At 37.2% G+C, this 17,410-nt stretch overlaps 1 protein-coding gene across 1 annotated transcript in view; it reads left to right on the top strand.

Moving 5' to 3' along the window:
- LOC309553340 (dual oxidase 1-like) overlaps nt 1-17,410 on the top strand; it is a 165,126-nt gene that overhangs the window by 78,970 nt on the left and 68,746 nt on the right. The window contains exons 15-20 of the mRNA XM_082254407.1: nt 4,800-4,937; nt 6,590-6,700; nt 7,930-8,132; nt 11,299-11,472; nt 14,068-14,293; nt 16,577-16,670. Coding sequence (XP_082110533.1) covers nt 4,800-4,937; nt 6,590-6,700; nt 7,930-8,132; nt 11,299-11,472; nt 14,068-14,293; nt 16,577-16,670 — 946 coding nt within the window. The remainder of the gene's footprint in view (nt 1-4,799; nt 4,938-6,589; nt 6,701-7,929; nt 8,133-11,298; nt 11,473-14,067; nt 14,294-16,576; nt 16,671-17,410) is intronic.

Here is a 17,410-nt window from a genome sequence, read left to right as displayed (position 1 = left end):
TACTTATATATATGCGCACAACTCCATGGTTTTATTGTACAGCAAATGTGGACAGAGCTGTTTGAGCTGTTGCCTAAAACAGAGGCAGTCGAAGAAGGTACTTCCTTTAGGTGGTTAGACAGTCTTCTCTTTCTTCCTTTAGAACATTAACCTCCCTGGCGGTATGATTATGTCTGGAATTACATACCAAAAGCGGTACAATTCTTTTCATGGAAATTTGGCGTTATGTATTATAGGCCTATAATTCTTAGTAATTACTGACTTAAACCTGACCAAAACAAGACTCTAGTAGACATCCCAGATGTGATAAATTTGAAACGCATGAATTATAATCGAATCAATAATATTATTTTATTATTTAATATATAATCTATATAATAAAATTATATTATTGATTAGATTATAATTCATGCATTATATATTATATATAGATATATGTGTGTGTGTGTGTATATATATATATACATATATATATATATATATATATATATACACACACATATATATATATATAATATATAACGCATAAATTATAATTGAATCAATAATATAATTTTATATATATATATATATATATATATATGTATGTGTGTGTGTGTGTGTGCATATTATATATATATATATATATATATATATATATATATGCATATATATATATATATATATATATATATATATATGCATATATATATATAATATAATATAAAGTGTGTTTTGTGCAACTTTTTTTTTTTTTTTTTTTGAATTTCCCTCCCTAGTTCCGCTCCCATGCAGCATTGCTGCTGCAGGGAATGTAACTAGGAAGTGATCGTACCGACGGAGGAGCGGCGGGACTCTCGGCTGGCGATCTTAGCAATGAGAGATCATCGCTGGATCGCCAGGATAAGGTAAGAGAACACCGCTGCGCTCTCTGCAATCCACCCCGAGCGTGACTCGTGGTTACCGATCCTGATATGAAAAATCAACCCCGAGTCACGCTCGGGATTACCGCTAAGGCGGTTAAGGAATTAGAGCATCCCTACAAATACAATATTTTAATTTAGACATAATGGTTCTATATACGTAATACTATTATTTCAGTAGTTTTCTATCCATTTCACTTTAGCACTAGGTGGCAAACAGTAAATTAGAACTAAATGTAATACTTTTTAATCTGAAATAGTGTAATTATTTTAAAGTGTCGAACTGGAACTGCCAAATTACTAATGCTAAACAGAGATGTCGCGAACATAAAATTTTATGTTCGCGAACTTCCGCAAATGTTCGCAAACCGGGCGAACCGGGCGAACCGCCATAGACTTCAATAGGCAGGTGAATTTTAAAACCCACAGGGACTCTTTCTGGCCACAATAGTGATGGAAAAGTTGTTTCAAGGGGACTAACACCTGGACTGTGGCATGCCGGAGGGGGATCCATGGCAAAACTCCCATGGAAAATGACGTAGTTGACGCAGAGTCGGGTTTTAATCTATAAAGGGCATAAATCACCTAACATTCCTAAATTGTTTGGAATAACGTGCTTTAAAACATCCAGTGTGTGTGAATACGATCAGGTATGATGTTGTATTGATCAGGTAGTGTAAGGGTTACGCCCACTTCACAGTGACAGACCAAACTCTGACAGACCAATTCCCCATTTAAGGCACCGCAAACAACCGCAAACAGTCCATTTGCAGTGGGCACAGCACAGTCTGTGGGCCTGACACTCACTGGCAGGCAACTGCAATTATATTACAGAGGAAAAATTAAATATATAAATATCACTACTTGTACTAAATTAATAGACGATGTTGTAATCCACTGCGCTTTAGGAAATACAGGTAACACAAACCTGACAGAATAACACAAATTGCTGCTACTTAAATGAGTAAATATAATAAAAAATAAAATTCATCCAGAAAAAACAGGAACTGGCTTTTTCATTCCAATTTCAGTAGCGCAGGGATGGTGATAACCTCTTACCAAATAAATAGGATGATAACATATACCAAAATATTTGAATAAGATATGATAAATATAAGCATAAAATCATAAATACATAAAAGCATGAAATCACATCAATAGGAGTCCATAAAGTCCATAGGTATAAAGTGCATAGAGCAATTAAAAAATGCAAACATGACGGATCACAGGTGCAACTTATGGGGACCACCCTTGCTTGCCACCACCACACAGTGCCGGGAGAAGTATCTGAAATTAAGGCTCACCAGACGCCTATGCCTAGCCACTCTCATGGACTAGCCAACAACAGCATATAGTAAAGTCAGGTTTCCTCCAGATCTCTGATTTGTACTGCAAAGACTCCTCTGGAAGATTTCCTGGTAAATTTATAGTGAGTCTGAATTTCAGATACTTCTCCCGGCACTGTGTGGTGGTGGCAAGCAAGGGTGGTCCCCATAAGTCGCACCTGTGATCCTTCATGTTTGCACTTTCATTGCTCTATGCACTTTATACCTATGGACTTTATGGACTCTTATTGATGTGATGTCATGCTTTTATGTATTTATGATTTTATGCTTATATTTCTCACATCTGATTCAAATATTTTGGTATATGTTATCATCCTATTTATTTGGTAAGAGGTTATCACCTCCTATTTATTTGGTAATAGGTTTATGTAAAGTACAACTAAAGTCAAAAAGTTTTATTTTTATTTTTGGATAGAGTTGAGATGGATTAAAACACCTGTCATTTTATATTGTTGTCTGTGCCCCAGGTAGGGAGATGCATCCTCTCTGTTTGTCCTGTTTACCATTATCATTGAAAGTGAAAGTAAAAGAAAATCCCAATTTTGGATTATTCTCAGAAAAGTAATAGAAGGAAAATCTTCCAATGGGGACAATAGTTCTGGTGACCTGGGGGTCCCCAGTGGATTTCCTTAATTTGCAGGGATTTTCTCTTTTCCAACCTGTTTTGGCCAATTGACAGGAAGTGAAGGGAATTCTCCCCATCGGGACACAGATGGATAAAAAATAAATTGACAGGGGTTATAACCCTCCCTTATTCTATCCAAAATGAAGAAAAACATGTTTGCCTATAGTTCTAATTTAAATTAGTCACTTTTGAATGACTATATATATATACATCTAGAATATAATACAAAAATAGTGTACTGAAAAAAATAGCTTTAAGTCAAAAACCCACTAGTTAGCAAATGTTTATTATGGTCTACATTTATTAAGGTACCAGATTTGATTGTAGTAGAAATACACAGCCCGTTTTCTCCCAATCTATACACAGAGACTTCATATAATTCAGGTACAATCTATTAAAAACAGTATGCAATGTTTTGCATTTACTTAAACATGGATATCCAAAAAAAAAATTAACTACAGTATTTGGGACTTTATATGCATTATTAGGACATGTATAATTATAAAATTACAAAAGGTTTATTGTTGATAGTTTCATTAAGAAAAATAAACATAAAAACATCAAGTCTGACATGTTACAACATATTTTAGGTATATCCACCCCACTGTTACCACATATTACCAAAAATTTGTTTTGCATAGACCATTCAGAAAACACAATTTATCACTACTGCCTGGACTTGCTCCTGCAACCCGTTTTCTATCTAGATACATACAATTGTATTAATGCCAAAAGACCTTAACTGGAAACTAAACATTTACAAGGTATTGTATCAAATTCCTTAGTGAAATACAATCCACAGGTCTTCCTTTATCCAAATTACAGCTTACCTCATCATAGAATGTTGAAAGGTTGGTCTGGCAAGAACAGCCTTTTGTAAACGGTTATTGCTACTAATTTTGCAAACTGGTTATGGTTACTACTAATGATGTTAGTATTTAGCCATCCAGGTTTACCTTTTGTTCTTTAATATAAGTTGCTTATTGGAATGCACTGGCAGTGGGAAATGCCATTTTATTATGTTCTTGAAGTACTTTTACTTTTCTTCAGTGTTTTTTGTTACAAAAATTGTATCCCATTTAGTAACATGTATCATGGTGTACAGCTTAGTAAAGATGGCTCTTTTGAAATGTACTGTTCTTGTCCTACCCTTATTTTCCTATACTTTAATGCAAACGTAATTACTCTGTGGTCACTGTTACCTAAATTTTTCCTTACTTCTACATCTGTAATCAACTCTGTGTTGCTTGTAGTTAGTAGGTCCAGCAGAGCATTATTCCTAGTTTGGGCTTTCATTGGATTTGTGCAATTGTCCTGCATTACATTCAAGAAATGATGTGCGTAATTGAGTAAACAGTTCCTTATTCTTAATAAGTAAGAATAATGAACTCCCTCATGATTGTAACATTACCCTGTGTCCTCACCATCTGGAACTGCAGAGAGGTCACAATTGTGGCACAGCTCTCTGAATGGGCAGCACCCTTGAATGTGCCGTACCTTCAGAGCGTTGTACGCATGCGCCGGTGATGTCACTGGACACTACAAATGTGAATATATTCTAAACGGTGCACATTTAGGAAATATTCATGGTAATAATAAAGATTACCTGTAGGTACAAGTGAGAAAGTGTACTTTAAAACCACTTTTAGGTGGCCATACAGAGGCAGAATAAGAGAAAATCAATCAATTCACCCATCCAGGCACACAGCATGGTTGGAGGAATGCCATCTACTGTATTTAGGCAGTCATGACACCTGCAAGCTATTGCAAACCATGGTAACTCAAACTCCCTAAACTCAGTGAAATGGGGTGCAGTGAAGTAAACACGTTCACAACCAATTACATATCCAGTCATGGGAAGGAGAACTTACACTAGTTCATGTATGTTAGGCTAACATCATTTTACAATTTTTATTTATTTCTTAGGTGATCCGTGTCCTCAGCCAGAACAGATATCATCTGCAAAACTTGCCCCCTGTGCTCCCTTAACTGTTACAGACTACTTTGAAGGCTGTGTGTTTGGATTCAGTGCCCTAATTGTGACCATTTGCTCTTTTCCTTTAGGTTTGTTTTAGTTTATGATACTTATCAGCGTGTATCAGTGCTTTCACAACTATTTTTAACCACTTGCTGCCCAAGCCAATTTTGATATTTTTCACATACATGGTAAAATCTGCATATTTTTGCTAGAAAATAGAAAACACAAACATTATATATTTTATGAAAGCAGAGGTCCTAGAGAATAAAATGATGGTTGTTGCAATTTTTTTATAGTTCATAATAATTGCACAGCAGCTTTTTAAAATGCAAATTTTCTGGAAAAATACACCTAAATGCATTTTAGTGCACACAAACACAATATGATACCCAGTTTTTGGTAAAATATAAATGATGTGCTGTGTAAATAGATACCAAACATGCCAAGATGTAAAATATTGCACACCCATGAAATGGCGACAGACTGCGGTACCTAAAAATCTCCATAGGTGACATTTTAAAAGGCTTTTTAGGTTACCACTTTAGAGTTAATCATAAACTCTGGCACTAGAATTACTGCTCTCACTTTAACATTTGGAGTGATACCTCTCATGTGTGGTGCAATCAGTGCATACATATGCATGACGGACCTACATGGGCATTTGCATTTGTGCATGAGCACAGGGGGATGGGGCTCTTTAAAATGTTTATTTTAATAATTATTTTATTAAACTTTATTTTTTTATGCTTTTTCGTATTTTTTTTTATTCAATTTTATTGCTATCACAAGGGATGAACAACATCCCTTGTCATAGCTAGGGCAGTGTCAAGTACTCTTTATTGCACGATCAGGGGTTTATCAGACCTCTAATCCTTCAGCTGCTTCACTTGGCAGGACTGGCCAGTAATTATAGATCCAAAACTGGAAGTGACATGATACACATCGCTTCTGGCTTCATTTATCACAAAGGAGGGGGTGGAACTGTTGTTTCTCCTTCTCCTATGTTCTCTGCTGGCCCAAGCACTTGTAGCAGACCCAGGCTCCCCGAAGAGATAGGAAATCCAGGGAATGGTGGCAGATGGTGCTGGGGAGGGGGATGGGGCCTTTCCAAGCCCTGTAAAAGGAATCACTTACATGAAGGTTTTTATTACTTTATTTTTACCTAGCGATTCTGCCAGTAAAATACTTCCTGCCCTAGGGTGACAACGTTCATTAACTTTGCTGTATTTACAGAAAAGAAGCATTGTCAACCAAAGAACAAGACTACAGACAGCCCCTCCTCTCATCTAAAAATGCAGAATGCAGCATAGACAGAGAGGACAGGAAGATGTCAACTGAAAGCCTATGTCAAGATTAACTCGTATTTGTTAGCATTTATTGAGCACATATAACATATATAATACACTTTCAATAGTATATTTAACAGATCAAAGTAAACCAAATAAAATACATTTTTTATTAGATTTAACATACCTTTTAAGGGTATTGTGCTTTAAAATTATTCAATGCATCTTGCCTAGCTATTTAAGAGGCACCCAATGATTTGGAACATTTACAGTTGCAGGGAAAAAAATAGACATGGTTTGCAAGGACATTGGCTCATGAAAATTAGTTGCTCAACGTATGAAGGCAATATTTACTGGTTATTTGTAGTCATTTTAACATTTCTTAAGGAAAAATATTCTGAATTTCATTATGTTTGAGTTCTTCTTCACATTGCTTTCTTTTTCTACCGCAGTAAGTTTCTTTATTGCCTGGATAGTTGCCCACTCTCGTAAGAAGGACTTTAAAAAAATCAAAAGACAGCAAGCAAGTATAAAGAAGGTCCTATCAGCTGAAGGGATTACAGGTATTTGTTCATTATTACATAAACCTATTTGTGCAATGTACAGTATATAATATTAACCTCCCTGGCGGTATGATTCTGTCAGGAATTCTGTTCCAAAAGCGGTACAATTCTTTTCATGGAAATTTGGCGTTATGTATTATAGGCCTACAATTCTTAGTAATTACTGACTTAAACCTGACCAAAACAAGTCTCTACTCTCTAGTAGACATCCCAGATGTGATAAATTTGAAACACAAACAAGTGAATTATAATCAAATCAATAATATTATTTTATTATTTAATATATATAATAAAATTATATTATTGATTAGATTATAATTCATGCGTTATATATTATATATATATATGTGTGTGTATATATATATATATATATATATATATGTATATATATATATATATGTGTGTATATATATATATATATATATATATATATATATATGTGTGTGTGTATATATAACGCATGAATTATAATCGAATCAATAATATAATTATATATATATATATATATATATATATATATATATATATATATATATATGTGTGTGTGTATATAGGTATATATATATATATATATATGTGTGTGTGTGTATATAGGTATATATATATATATATATATATATATATATATATATATGCATATATATAATATAAAATGTGTTATGTGTTTTGTGCAACGTTTTTTTTTTTTTTTTAATTTCCCTCCCGAGTTCCGCTCCCATGCAGCATTGCTGCTGCAGGGAACGGAACTAGGAAGTCCTCCTACCGACAGACGAGCGGCGGAGATCTCGGCTGGCGGTCACAGCAATGAGAGCTCATCGCTGGATCGCCAGGATAAGGTAAGAGAAGCTCCGCTGCGCTGTCTGCACGCTCTGCCCATTGACCCCGAGCGTGACTCGGGGATACCGCTAATAGCAGAAAATTCCTACCCCGAGTCACGCTCGGGGATACCGCTAAGGCGGTTAAGGTGTCTACTTTTTGTTTTGAAAATTGAATATAACTATACTCAAACATTGCTAACTACTAATAGAGAACTTTTCTCTATCTACTAAATGTTAAATTGTATATGGAAATGTAGCATGAGCCAGTATTCAGGGATCACTTGTATTTTGTTGCTTTTTTTCTACTGTTGGTAAAAAATCTTGGTCTCCACAGCATGTCTGTTTTATTCATATGCTATTTCTCGTGACATATGGTATATTACAATATTAATGAAGATATCCATTTTTAAGCTCAAGAGTGGCAAGGACCAAAAGAACCTTTGTGCACTGTGCTCCTACAAATACATCAACATCAAGTAATGAAAATTTTGGACAGCCGGAGCACAGTGATTCGTACCATTGCCATACCAAGCCATAAAAGCTTTAATGTCATTCAATCTAATAATCACGGATGCAGAACTTTGCTAGTCAAGGTCCCCAATGAGTATGATATGGTAAGTATGTTGTCATATAATATGGTAATGATTATTATATTTTTATTAACCTCCCTGGCGGTATGATTCTTTCCAATTTTAGGTGCTGAAAGCGGTACCATTATTTTGCATGTAATTCTTAAGAATGAGCAGCCCAAACCAACTATTTACATATGATTTTTTTTTTTACTGTGCGTTCTTCTTTATAACAACTCGGGTATGATAAAGTTTGATATATATAAAGTTCAGTAAAACTGCAGGAAAGGGCACTGGGGGGCAAACTGATGTGAATTTATTTTATTTTGTAATGTATCAGTGTGTTTGGTGTGTTTTACTATTTGAATTTGCCGCCGGTTCCACCCCCCCTGCGAGCGTCACGTCGCAGGAGACGGAGGCCGGGGCACAGAGCATCGGGAGGAAGATCCGGCCGCCGCACACAGCCGGGATACATCGCTGGATCCCGGGGACAAGGTGAGTACCCTCTCTTACAGGATCCAGCGATCCTCCTAGAGGTACCCAGAGTGTGGCTTGGGGTTACCGCTTTTGCCACTGAAATGTAACCCCGAGCCACGATCGGGAATACTGCTAGGGAGGTTAATATATAATCAATGATTTTTAAATATTTTTGATTTTGTTGAAACATTGTAAATTTAATTTAAAAGAAAATGACATTTGGTTTTCTTCTCTGAGTAGACCCTAGTAATAAAATGTTTAATGGAATTGTAACAATTATGTAGAAACTCACAGGGTAGTCTATACCATTACGGAGTCTGGCAACTACCCACCCTTCATCTGCTACATACTCAGTATGTGACCAAAGCTGTGATTCCTAGCACAAGACATGTGGTCATTCATGGCAGTTTTGTTAAATATGTTAAAAATTAAAGATAGTTTGCATGTTTAGGTTCTTGTTTTAATAAGCCATATAAAGTTGCCAAGCTGAGTAATATTGTTAGAATGCTGACTTTTGTACGACACTTCTTTTCTCCAGAGGCTTCCCAAAGTTCCTATAAAAGTTGTCTACTACATGTTACCAACCAAAAGCAATCAACATATTTTAATGGTGCTCTACCACAAAATGTTTGTGTATAGTTATAGAAAAAAAACATTATAAATACTGTTTTTCCCCTTTTTATATCCCCGTTGTTCTGAGCCACATTAGATCTGTGGGGGGAGAAACAGCAGCACATTGAACTTCCCACTGAATGGCTGTGCGGGGGGGGGGGGGGGGGGCGTAGCAGGACAAGTCTTATCATTGGAGGAGAACAGCCTAAATTCCTAGCATAGCTGGGGGAACTGACCACATTGTGTTCTCCTGCTTAGCGTGGTCAGTTTTGAATAGGAAAACAGAGGGACTGGCAGGAACACCAGGGATTTCACACAAAGGAAGCAAAACAAAGGGAGTAGGATACTTTTTCATACATGTAGATGGTACAGCAGGCACATATCGGAAATATTAAATTTTGTAACAAACGCTTTAATACTTATCTTTCTCTCCTCTCCTAAAAAGGTAAACATGTGTTCAGTTTTTTTTTTAAAAAAAAGGAATTTTGGTAGAAAATGGTTAAAGCAAAAACAGCTTGCTTCCATTAATTAAAGGTCGCCTTAGATTGTTAGCTTTTTTTGTCTGGAGAAGATTCCCCCACTCAGACAAGGTAGATGGAAGATTTCCCCCTGCCGGGCCATTGGATGCTGACAGATGCAACCACCGCTGAATTCAATGATGTGTGGCTGCTGATCAAGAAAAAATGTACAGCATGTCCCTTTGATAGTATATAGTATATATAGTATATAGTTAATCAGGTTGAAAAAAAGACACAGGTCCATCTGGCTTAACCAAAAAAAAGCAAAAAACAGTAAAGAAAACCCAACCATACAATCCAATATACACAACCATATACCCACAGTTGATCCAGAGGAAGGCGAAAAACCCCAGCAAAGCATGATCCAATTTGCTACAGCAGGGGAAAAAATCCTTCCTGATCCCCCGAGAGGAAATCCGATATCCCCTGGATCAACTTTACCTATAAATATTAGTATTCAGTTATATTATTTACACCTAGGAAAGAATCCAGGCCTTTTTAAAGCAATCTAGTGAGCTGGCCAGAACCACCTCTGGAGGGAGTTTATTCCACATTTTCACAGCTCTTACAGTAAAGAAGAAACCTTTCTGTATTTGGAGACAAAATCTCTTTTCCTCTAGACCTAAAGAGTGCCCCATTGTCCTCTGTGATGACCTTAAAATTAGTAACTCAACAACAGAATCACTATATAGACCCTTTATGTATTTATACATATTGATCATATCCCCCCTTAATCTTCTCTTCTTAAGAGAGAATAAATTCAGTTCCTCCGATATTTCCCCATTATGAGCTCCTACATGCCTCTTATCAGTTTGGTTGCCCTTCTCTGCACTTTCTCCAGTTCCTCAATATCCTTTTTGAGAACTGGTGCCCAAAACTGAACTGAATATTCTAGATGAGGTCTTACTAATAATTTGTACAGGGGCAAAATAATATCTCTTTCTCTGGAGTCCATGTTTCTGTTAATACATGAAAGGACTTTACTTGCTTTGGAAACCGCAGCTTGGCATTGCATGCTTTTATTAGGCTTATGATCTACCAGAACACCCAGATCCTTCAAATGAATGACTTCTGACTAGTGGGGACAGCCACACACTAATTGACATTTGTCTTGTCCCTGCTCAACTGGCCAAATTTTTATCAGTGTATGACCAGCTTAAAATTATTCTAAAAGGTTAAATTTTTTAAGTAAAAAAAAAAGGAGATGCTGTAAACACTGTTTACTTTAGAACAACTTTAGGCTAAGTGAACAAACACTTTACAAATTGACCATGCTCTATTTTTTAAATAAATCAACACCACTGTTCCTCATCTATTAGCCTCTGTTTTCTCACATAGATTAAAAATTGGCATCTCTCTATGTTGTTTAAACTCTAATCAATAGTAAAGTAACAGTATAAGAACAATAAAGGCATGGAAGAAATGTGATAAAGAACAGTTCTTTTTGACTGTAGTAACAAATCAGATTCTTGCCTTTATTTTCCCATGCTACACTAGAAATATAAAAGATATCATCCGGTTGCTTTGTGCCAAAAGGGCAGTTCCTATTTCAGAATATTTTCTGCATGAGGTCCATTCCAGTTAACTTATATATTTTGTTATAGGTGCTTTACTTCTACGGTGAGGAAGAATGCACAGGTTTTATCAATCAACTGCAAGAAAATGGATTTACACTTATTGAACAAAAAATGGATGAGGACAGTCTGCTGAAGGAAGCTGTTACTAAAAAACAAAGACGTCAGATCCTGGAAACCTTCTTCAGACACTCCTTTTCTCAAGTAATGTTTACATTAGCCAACCTCGTCATGACCTACAGTACCTCTAACAGACATGCATGTATATTATATTCAATTGTACATGATTAGTAAAATGATGTAAAATGTAAAATGAAATAAATCAGTATCAATATTGAAATGCTATTATTGTCATAAAGATAGATGGAAATGGAAATGGAAATGGAAATAGAAATATGCTAATCAAAAAACATCAGAAAACAATTTACGGTGTCTTATCTCAGTGGCCTAAATCACTTTGGGGGACATTTATCAATAAGGTGTCAGATGTTGCATCCATTTACACCAGGGATCCTCAAAATATGGCCCTCCAGCTGTTGTGGAACTACACATCCCATGAGGCATTGTAAAATTCTGACATTCACAGACATGACTAGGAATGATGGGAATTGTAGTTCCTGAACAACTGGAGGTTCATAGTTTGAAGACCCCTGATTTACACTATATTACCAAAAGTATTGAGATACCTGCCTTTTTAAACGCATGAACTTTAATGGCATCCCAGTCTTAGTGTAGGGTCATGTTGACGAAGCCACATGACGCAACGCGTATGGGGGAGGAGCCTACTCGTCAAACGTCAGACCTAGGAAGGTCTTGTCTCTTACACGCTGTCAGCTGTATCTAGCCCGCACTGTCTGAAGTGCCTTTGTAAGTGCCATACTTGTGTTTTTTAATAAAAGTTTAAAACTGAGAGCATTAGATCTCTCTTCCTTTCTTTTGCCTGAGTGTCACCGTGTCCTAAAGGCTGGCTCAGGGGAGGTTGGAGATTTGAAGAGGAAAACAGGCAGTCCATTAATTTATCACTGATGCATTTATGACTTTGTATGAGTCTATCCCTGAGGTGAGCTGCTATAAGAGTCACTGAGAGCACTGTTTTGGAGTGGTGTGAAGCACTATTTCACTGTTGTAACACTTCACAGGAAAATTGATTGGGACATTTGGAATACCCTTTCCTTGTGTTTAGGGATTTTGTTTGGGAATCTTTTCAGTTCATTCGCATTTGCATTATTCACTATTGAGATTATTTATTTCACAGTGTCATCTATTAACATTTATTTTGTGATTTGTTTGCATGATTCACAATATTGATTTACTACTTTAATTGATTTTTCATCATATTTGATTGATTTATGTCACTTTAGAGCAGCAATATTGGTTTCTTTTATATTCACTGGTGCAATGTGTGTCAGCACTGATTGCTTGCTGCCTTTATTTTTAGTTTTTTATTATTGTGGTTTTGCGCTGATTATTATACACTTTTGGTTTCAATATTGAGTTGGCCCACCCTTTGCAGCTATAACAGTTTCAACTCTTCTGGGAAGGCTGTCCACAAGGTTTAGAAGTGTGCCTATGGGAATGTTTGACCATCTTTCCAAAATAGAGTTCAGGCACTGATGTGGATGAGAAGGCCTGGCTTGCAGTCTCCACTCTATTTCTTCCTAAAGGTGTTCTATAAGGTTGACGTCAGGACTCTGTGCAAGCCAATCAAGTTCCTCCACCCCAAACTTTCTACCATGTCTTTATGGACCTTGCTTTGTGTTTTGCACTGGTCCAAATCATTTGTTGGAGGGGGGATTAAGGTGTGGGGTTGTTTTTAAGGATTTGGGCTTGGCCCGTTAGTTCCAGTGAAGGGAACTCTTAAGGCATCAGCATACCAAGACATTTTGGACAATTTCATGTTCCCAACTTTGTGGGAACAGTTTGGGGATGGCCCCTACCTGTTCCAATATGACTGCACACCAGTGCACAAACAAGGTCCATAAAGACATGGATGAGCGATTTTGGGGTGGAGGAATTTGACTGGCCTGCACAGAGTCCTGACCTCAAACCAATAGAACACCTTTGGGATGAATTAGAGCGGAGACTTTGAGCCAGGCCTTCTCATTCACATTAGTGTCTGACCTCACAAATGTGCTTCTGGAAGAATGGTCAAACATTCCCAAAGACACACTCCTAAACCTTGTGGACAGCCTTTGCAGAAGAATTGAAGCTGTTATGGCTGCAACGGGGGAGCCAACTCAATACTGAACCCTATAGAGTAAGACTGCTATTAAAGTTCATGTGCATGTAAAGGCAGATGTACCAATAATTTTGGTAATGTGGTGTATGTGCCACTAATTCCAATAAAATATGCAGCAGATGCATATTAGAAAAAAATATATATCTGTGCTCAAATTCAAAAAGCTTATACATATCTTTAGGTCATTAGGGGCTAACGTGATGTGACTACTGTACACGTAACACTGAAAATCGGAGTCAACCCTCTTCATACTGCTATTCAGCTCTAAACATTTCTTAGCAAACTTGCCATAAGAGAGAAAAAGAAAGGGGAAAATATGGTGTATGAAGTAACAGTAACCTGGATACTTCAGATTACATCTCAACTGACTCTGATCTTTAGAGTTTTCCACAAGCGAAGTGAGCTATGCTAAATGAAGAGCTTTAATAGTTATTTAATTATTTAACAAGGAATACCCAATCCTTACATAAGCCCAATAAAGACTGTTTCTCTTTAGATTTAATATACAGGTCTTGTTTTTTTCCCTTGAGTCATGACGCTACATTCTGTTTATTCTGCAGGTTCTTGACATTGATCAGTCAGGCATTGAAAATCTCATAGCTGAAAGCTCCTTAAAGGTAAGAGAGGCTCTCAAATGTGAACTAAGCAGGACGGAGTTTGCAGAATCATTGGGACTCAAGCCTCACTCTACATTTATGGATTCCATGTTCTCTCTTGCGGATGAAGATGGGAATGGATATCTATCATTCAGGGAGTTCTTGAATATACTCATTATTTTAATGAAAGGTACATTTCTGTCACTGATTTTATCAACTGCCATACAGGAATAAAGATATGGCAGTTATTGTGTAACAAGGAAATTATTATATGATTATACAATTATTTGATATTTTGAACATTTTTTTATTTGATTTGGTTTTTAATTATGAACCATTATGACTGAAAAAAAAATTATCTACAGTTCAGATACATTTTAGATTTTATTTAGGCCCTAGGTGTAGATAGCAGCACACGCCATGACATTATTATTGGCTTCACTTGGCTTGGAGTCCAGTGAACAGTCATCTCTAACTTGGGAGTTAAGATGCTACAAGGAGATTTATTAACGCAGTCTAAAAGAGCTGATGTTAGATGCACAAGAGGAGTTTTAAAAATCGTTACTGATGATAGATCTATTTTGCCTTCTCTGTTCAGCAAGTAGCATGATCCTTGTGTCCATTTGACAGTTGATGTATTACCCTCTCAGAGTCTCTGCAGTTGATTTAGCCAGGACTCTAAACTCATATGGCTAACAAAGTCTTCTTAAATCTGGCAAAATCCCAGTGTGGCTTTTCAGCTAAAAACTGACCAGACAGTGGTCAGTTGTCCTACAAAAAAAGCAAATGTTTAAAGAACTATGAGCGCTTAGAATTTATACCAAGGTCCGGAGATCTTAGACTCCTAAAGAGGTCAATTAATCCTAAAAAACAAACAGGTAGCTACCAAAGATAGGGCAGTTATTTGGAAAATTAAAATATAACTAAAGGCAAAACTTTTTTTAATTTTGGATAAAGTAGAAAGGGATTATAACCTTTGTCAGTTTTTATACCACTGTCTGCATCCCTGTTCACCCTCTCTATTTGTCCTGTTTACCATTATCAATAGGAGTGAAAGTGAAAGCGAATACCAAATTTTGGCTTGTCACCAGAACTAGACTAGAGGGGGAATTTTCCAATTTGGCTATGGGACAGGAAGTGAAGGGACATCTCTTCAATGAGACACAACTGTAAAAAAAAAACAAAAAAACTGACTGGGTTATAACCCTCCCTTACTCTATCCAAAATTAAAAACAAGTTATATTCCAGCAGATGTTTCCCCTCTTCCTTGGTAACCTTCTATCTACAACACTGGTCCATATTAGTGTCCTGTAAGCTCTTTGACTACCTGTCATTGATGTAGTTATCAACATTTTGCTAAGGGTTCCCATGACCCATGGTTATGCCTCTGAATCTGTCCCCAGTGGAAAGGACCCAATGCGGGATTTTACCTTTGTTTTTGCCACTTGCTTCTGATGGGAGTCACATTAACAAATATTGTTTTGTTTTTTAAATGCTACATATTGAAAGCCATTGGTTTACTAGAGAATACTCTGAATAATATATATCCAAAAGCCAAATGTGATTTTAGGTATAGTAAATGACAGGACAGCATTTATAAAAGCTGCGAAAGCATATTAAAGAGGTAAAGTCAGAAGGTTTTTTTTTATCTTAATGCATTCTTCTGTGTGCAGCAGTCCCCCTCAACCCCCAATACTTATCTGGGCCCCCTCTCTATCCAACGATGTCCACGAGTGCCATTGGCTCCGACTGCTGTCAATCAAACTCAGTTAGCCAATCAGGATAGAGAGGGGGTGGGGCAGAACTGCAGCTCTGTGTCTGAATGAATACATGGAGCTGCAGCTCGGCTCGGGTGCCGCCATAGTAAGCTGTCTGCTGTGGGGGCACTCAACAGGAGGGAGGGGCCAGGAGCTCCAGCCAGGGAACCAAGAAGAGGAGGATCTGGGCTTCCCTGTGCAAAACCACTGCACAGAGGAGGTAAGTATAATATGTTTGTTATTTTAATAGAAAAAAAAAAGACTTTACAATCAATTCAGCTTGCAAGGTTTACTCCCTTTGAATAATCAACTAATTTTAACATGTGTTTTCGAGACACCAGTAATTAAACTTGCTAAACATGCTCCTCGTGTTTTCCAACTTTGTTGTATTAGAACAAGGAAACAGTAATTATGTGCAAGCAACAATATAATAAAAATAGTTGAGACCAATCATGATGTCTGTATAATCGAATTTATCATGTAAATAAAAACTATGCTGAAAGATTAGGGTTACAGTTGCCAACTCGTTTCCTAAATGCTAATCCAGTGACTACAATACTATGAGTCACTGGCCCTGTCCATGTAAACAGATTAGGAGTTTGGACTTTCTAATTTGCAGACATTTTTCTCACTTTTTTTATCTGAGAAACAACTTTTTTTTATCTCTGTTTTGTTTTGATATATTTACTTTTTTTTATTTCATTTATTTATTCTAGGATCACCTGAACAGAAATCCAAACTGATGTTCACTATGTATGACATTGATGGAAATGGCTTTCTTTCAAAGGATGAGTTTTTCACTATGCTAAAGTAATTAAATATGTGTCACTGTCTGTGTGTGATTTTTGTGTCTGTAAAATGTTTTGGCTAGAGATGAGCAAAGGGATTTCAGCTAAACAAAACTAAGTTCACTGTCAGCAGGATTTTGCAAAAACAGAAACTTAGTTACTCACATTATGCGTACTGCGGCAAAGTGGTTCGTTATCGTCCAGCGACATAGGTCTACGTTGCTGGACTCCTCCCCTTGTGGGCGGCGCACGTGCGCCGCCGGAGGATCGCTCCCGCTGTATTCAGTCACAGCAGGAGTCAGGCCGGGGGAGGAGCGGTGGTGATCACCGCGGCTCTTCCCCGATCGTCGGGGATCGAGTGAGGAGATCCGCCCGCTTGTGTAAACAAAGCGGGCGGATCTCCTAAGTGACAGACAGGGTCAGATTACAGGATTCAGCATAGCTGAACCTGCGATCTGTGCCTGTGTCACACAGTCCCCTCCCCCCACACACGTCAGTAAGCACCAGGCATACATTAACCCCTTGATTACCACTAAAAGGTAACCCCTTCCTGCCAGTGTCATTTTTATAGTAACAGTGCATATTTATAGCACTGACTACTGTAGTAATGTCACTGGTACCCCCAAAAGCGTCAAAAATGTCAGTCAAGGGTCCGATCTGTCTGCCACAATGTTGCAGTCCCGTGAAAAAAATTGCAGATCGCCGCCAGATCGCCGCCATTACTAGTTAAAAAAAAACAATAAAAATGACATACATTTCCTG

The sequence above is a fragment of the Pelophylax lessonae genome, assembly GCF_965119305.1.
Source record: "Pelophylax lessonae genome assembly, chromosome: 4".
In the NCBI taxonomy this organism is placed as follows: Eukaryota; Metazoa; Chordata; class Amphibia; order Anura; family Ranidae; genus Pelophylax; species Pelophylax lessonae.
The sequence above is the reverse complement of the archived record's forward strand: the minus strand, read 5'-3'. Positions and strand labels throughout refer to the sequence as shown.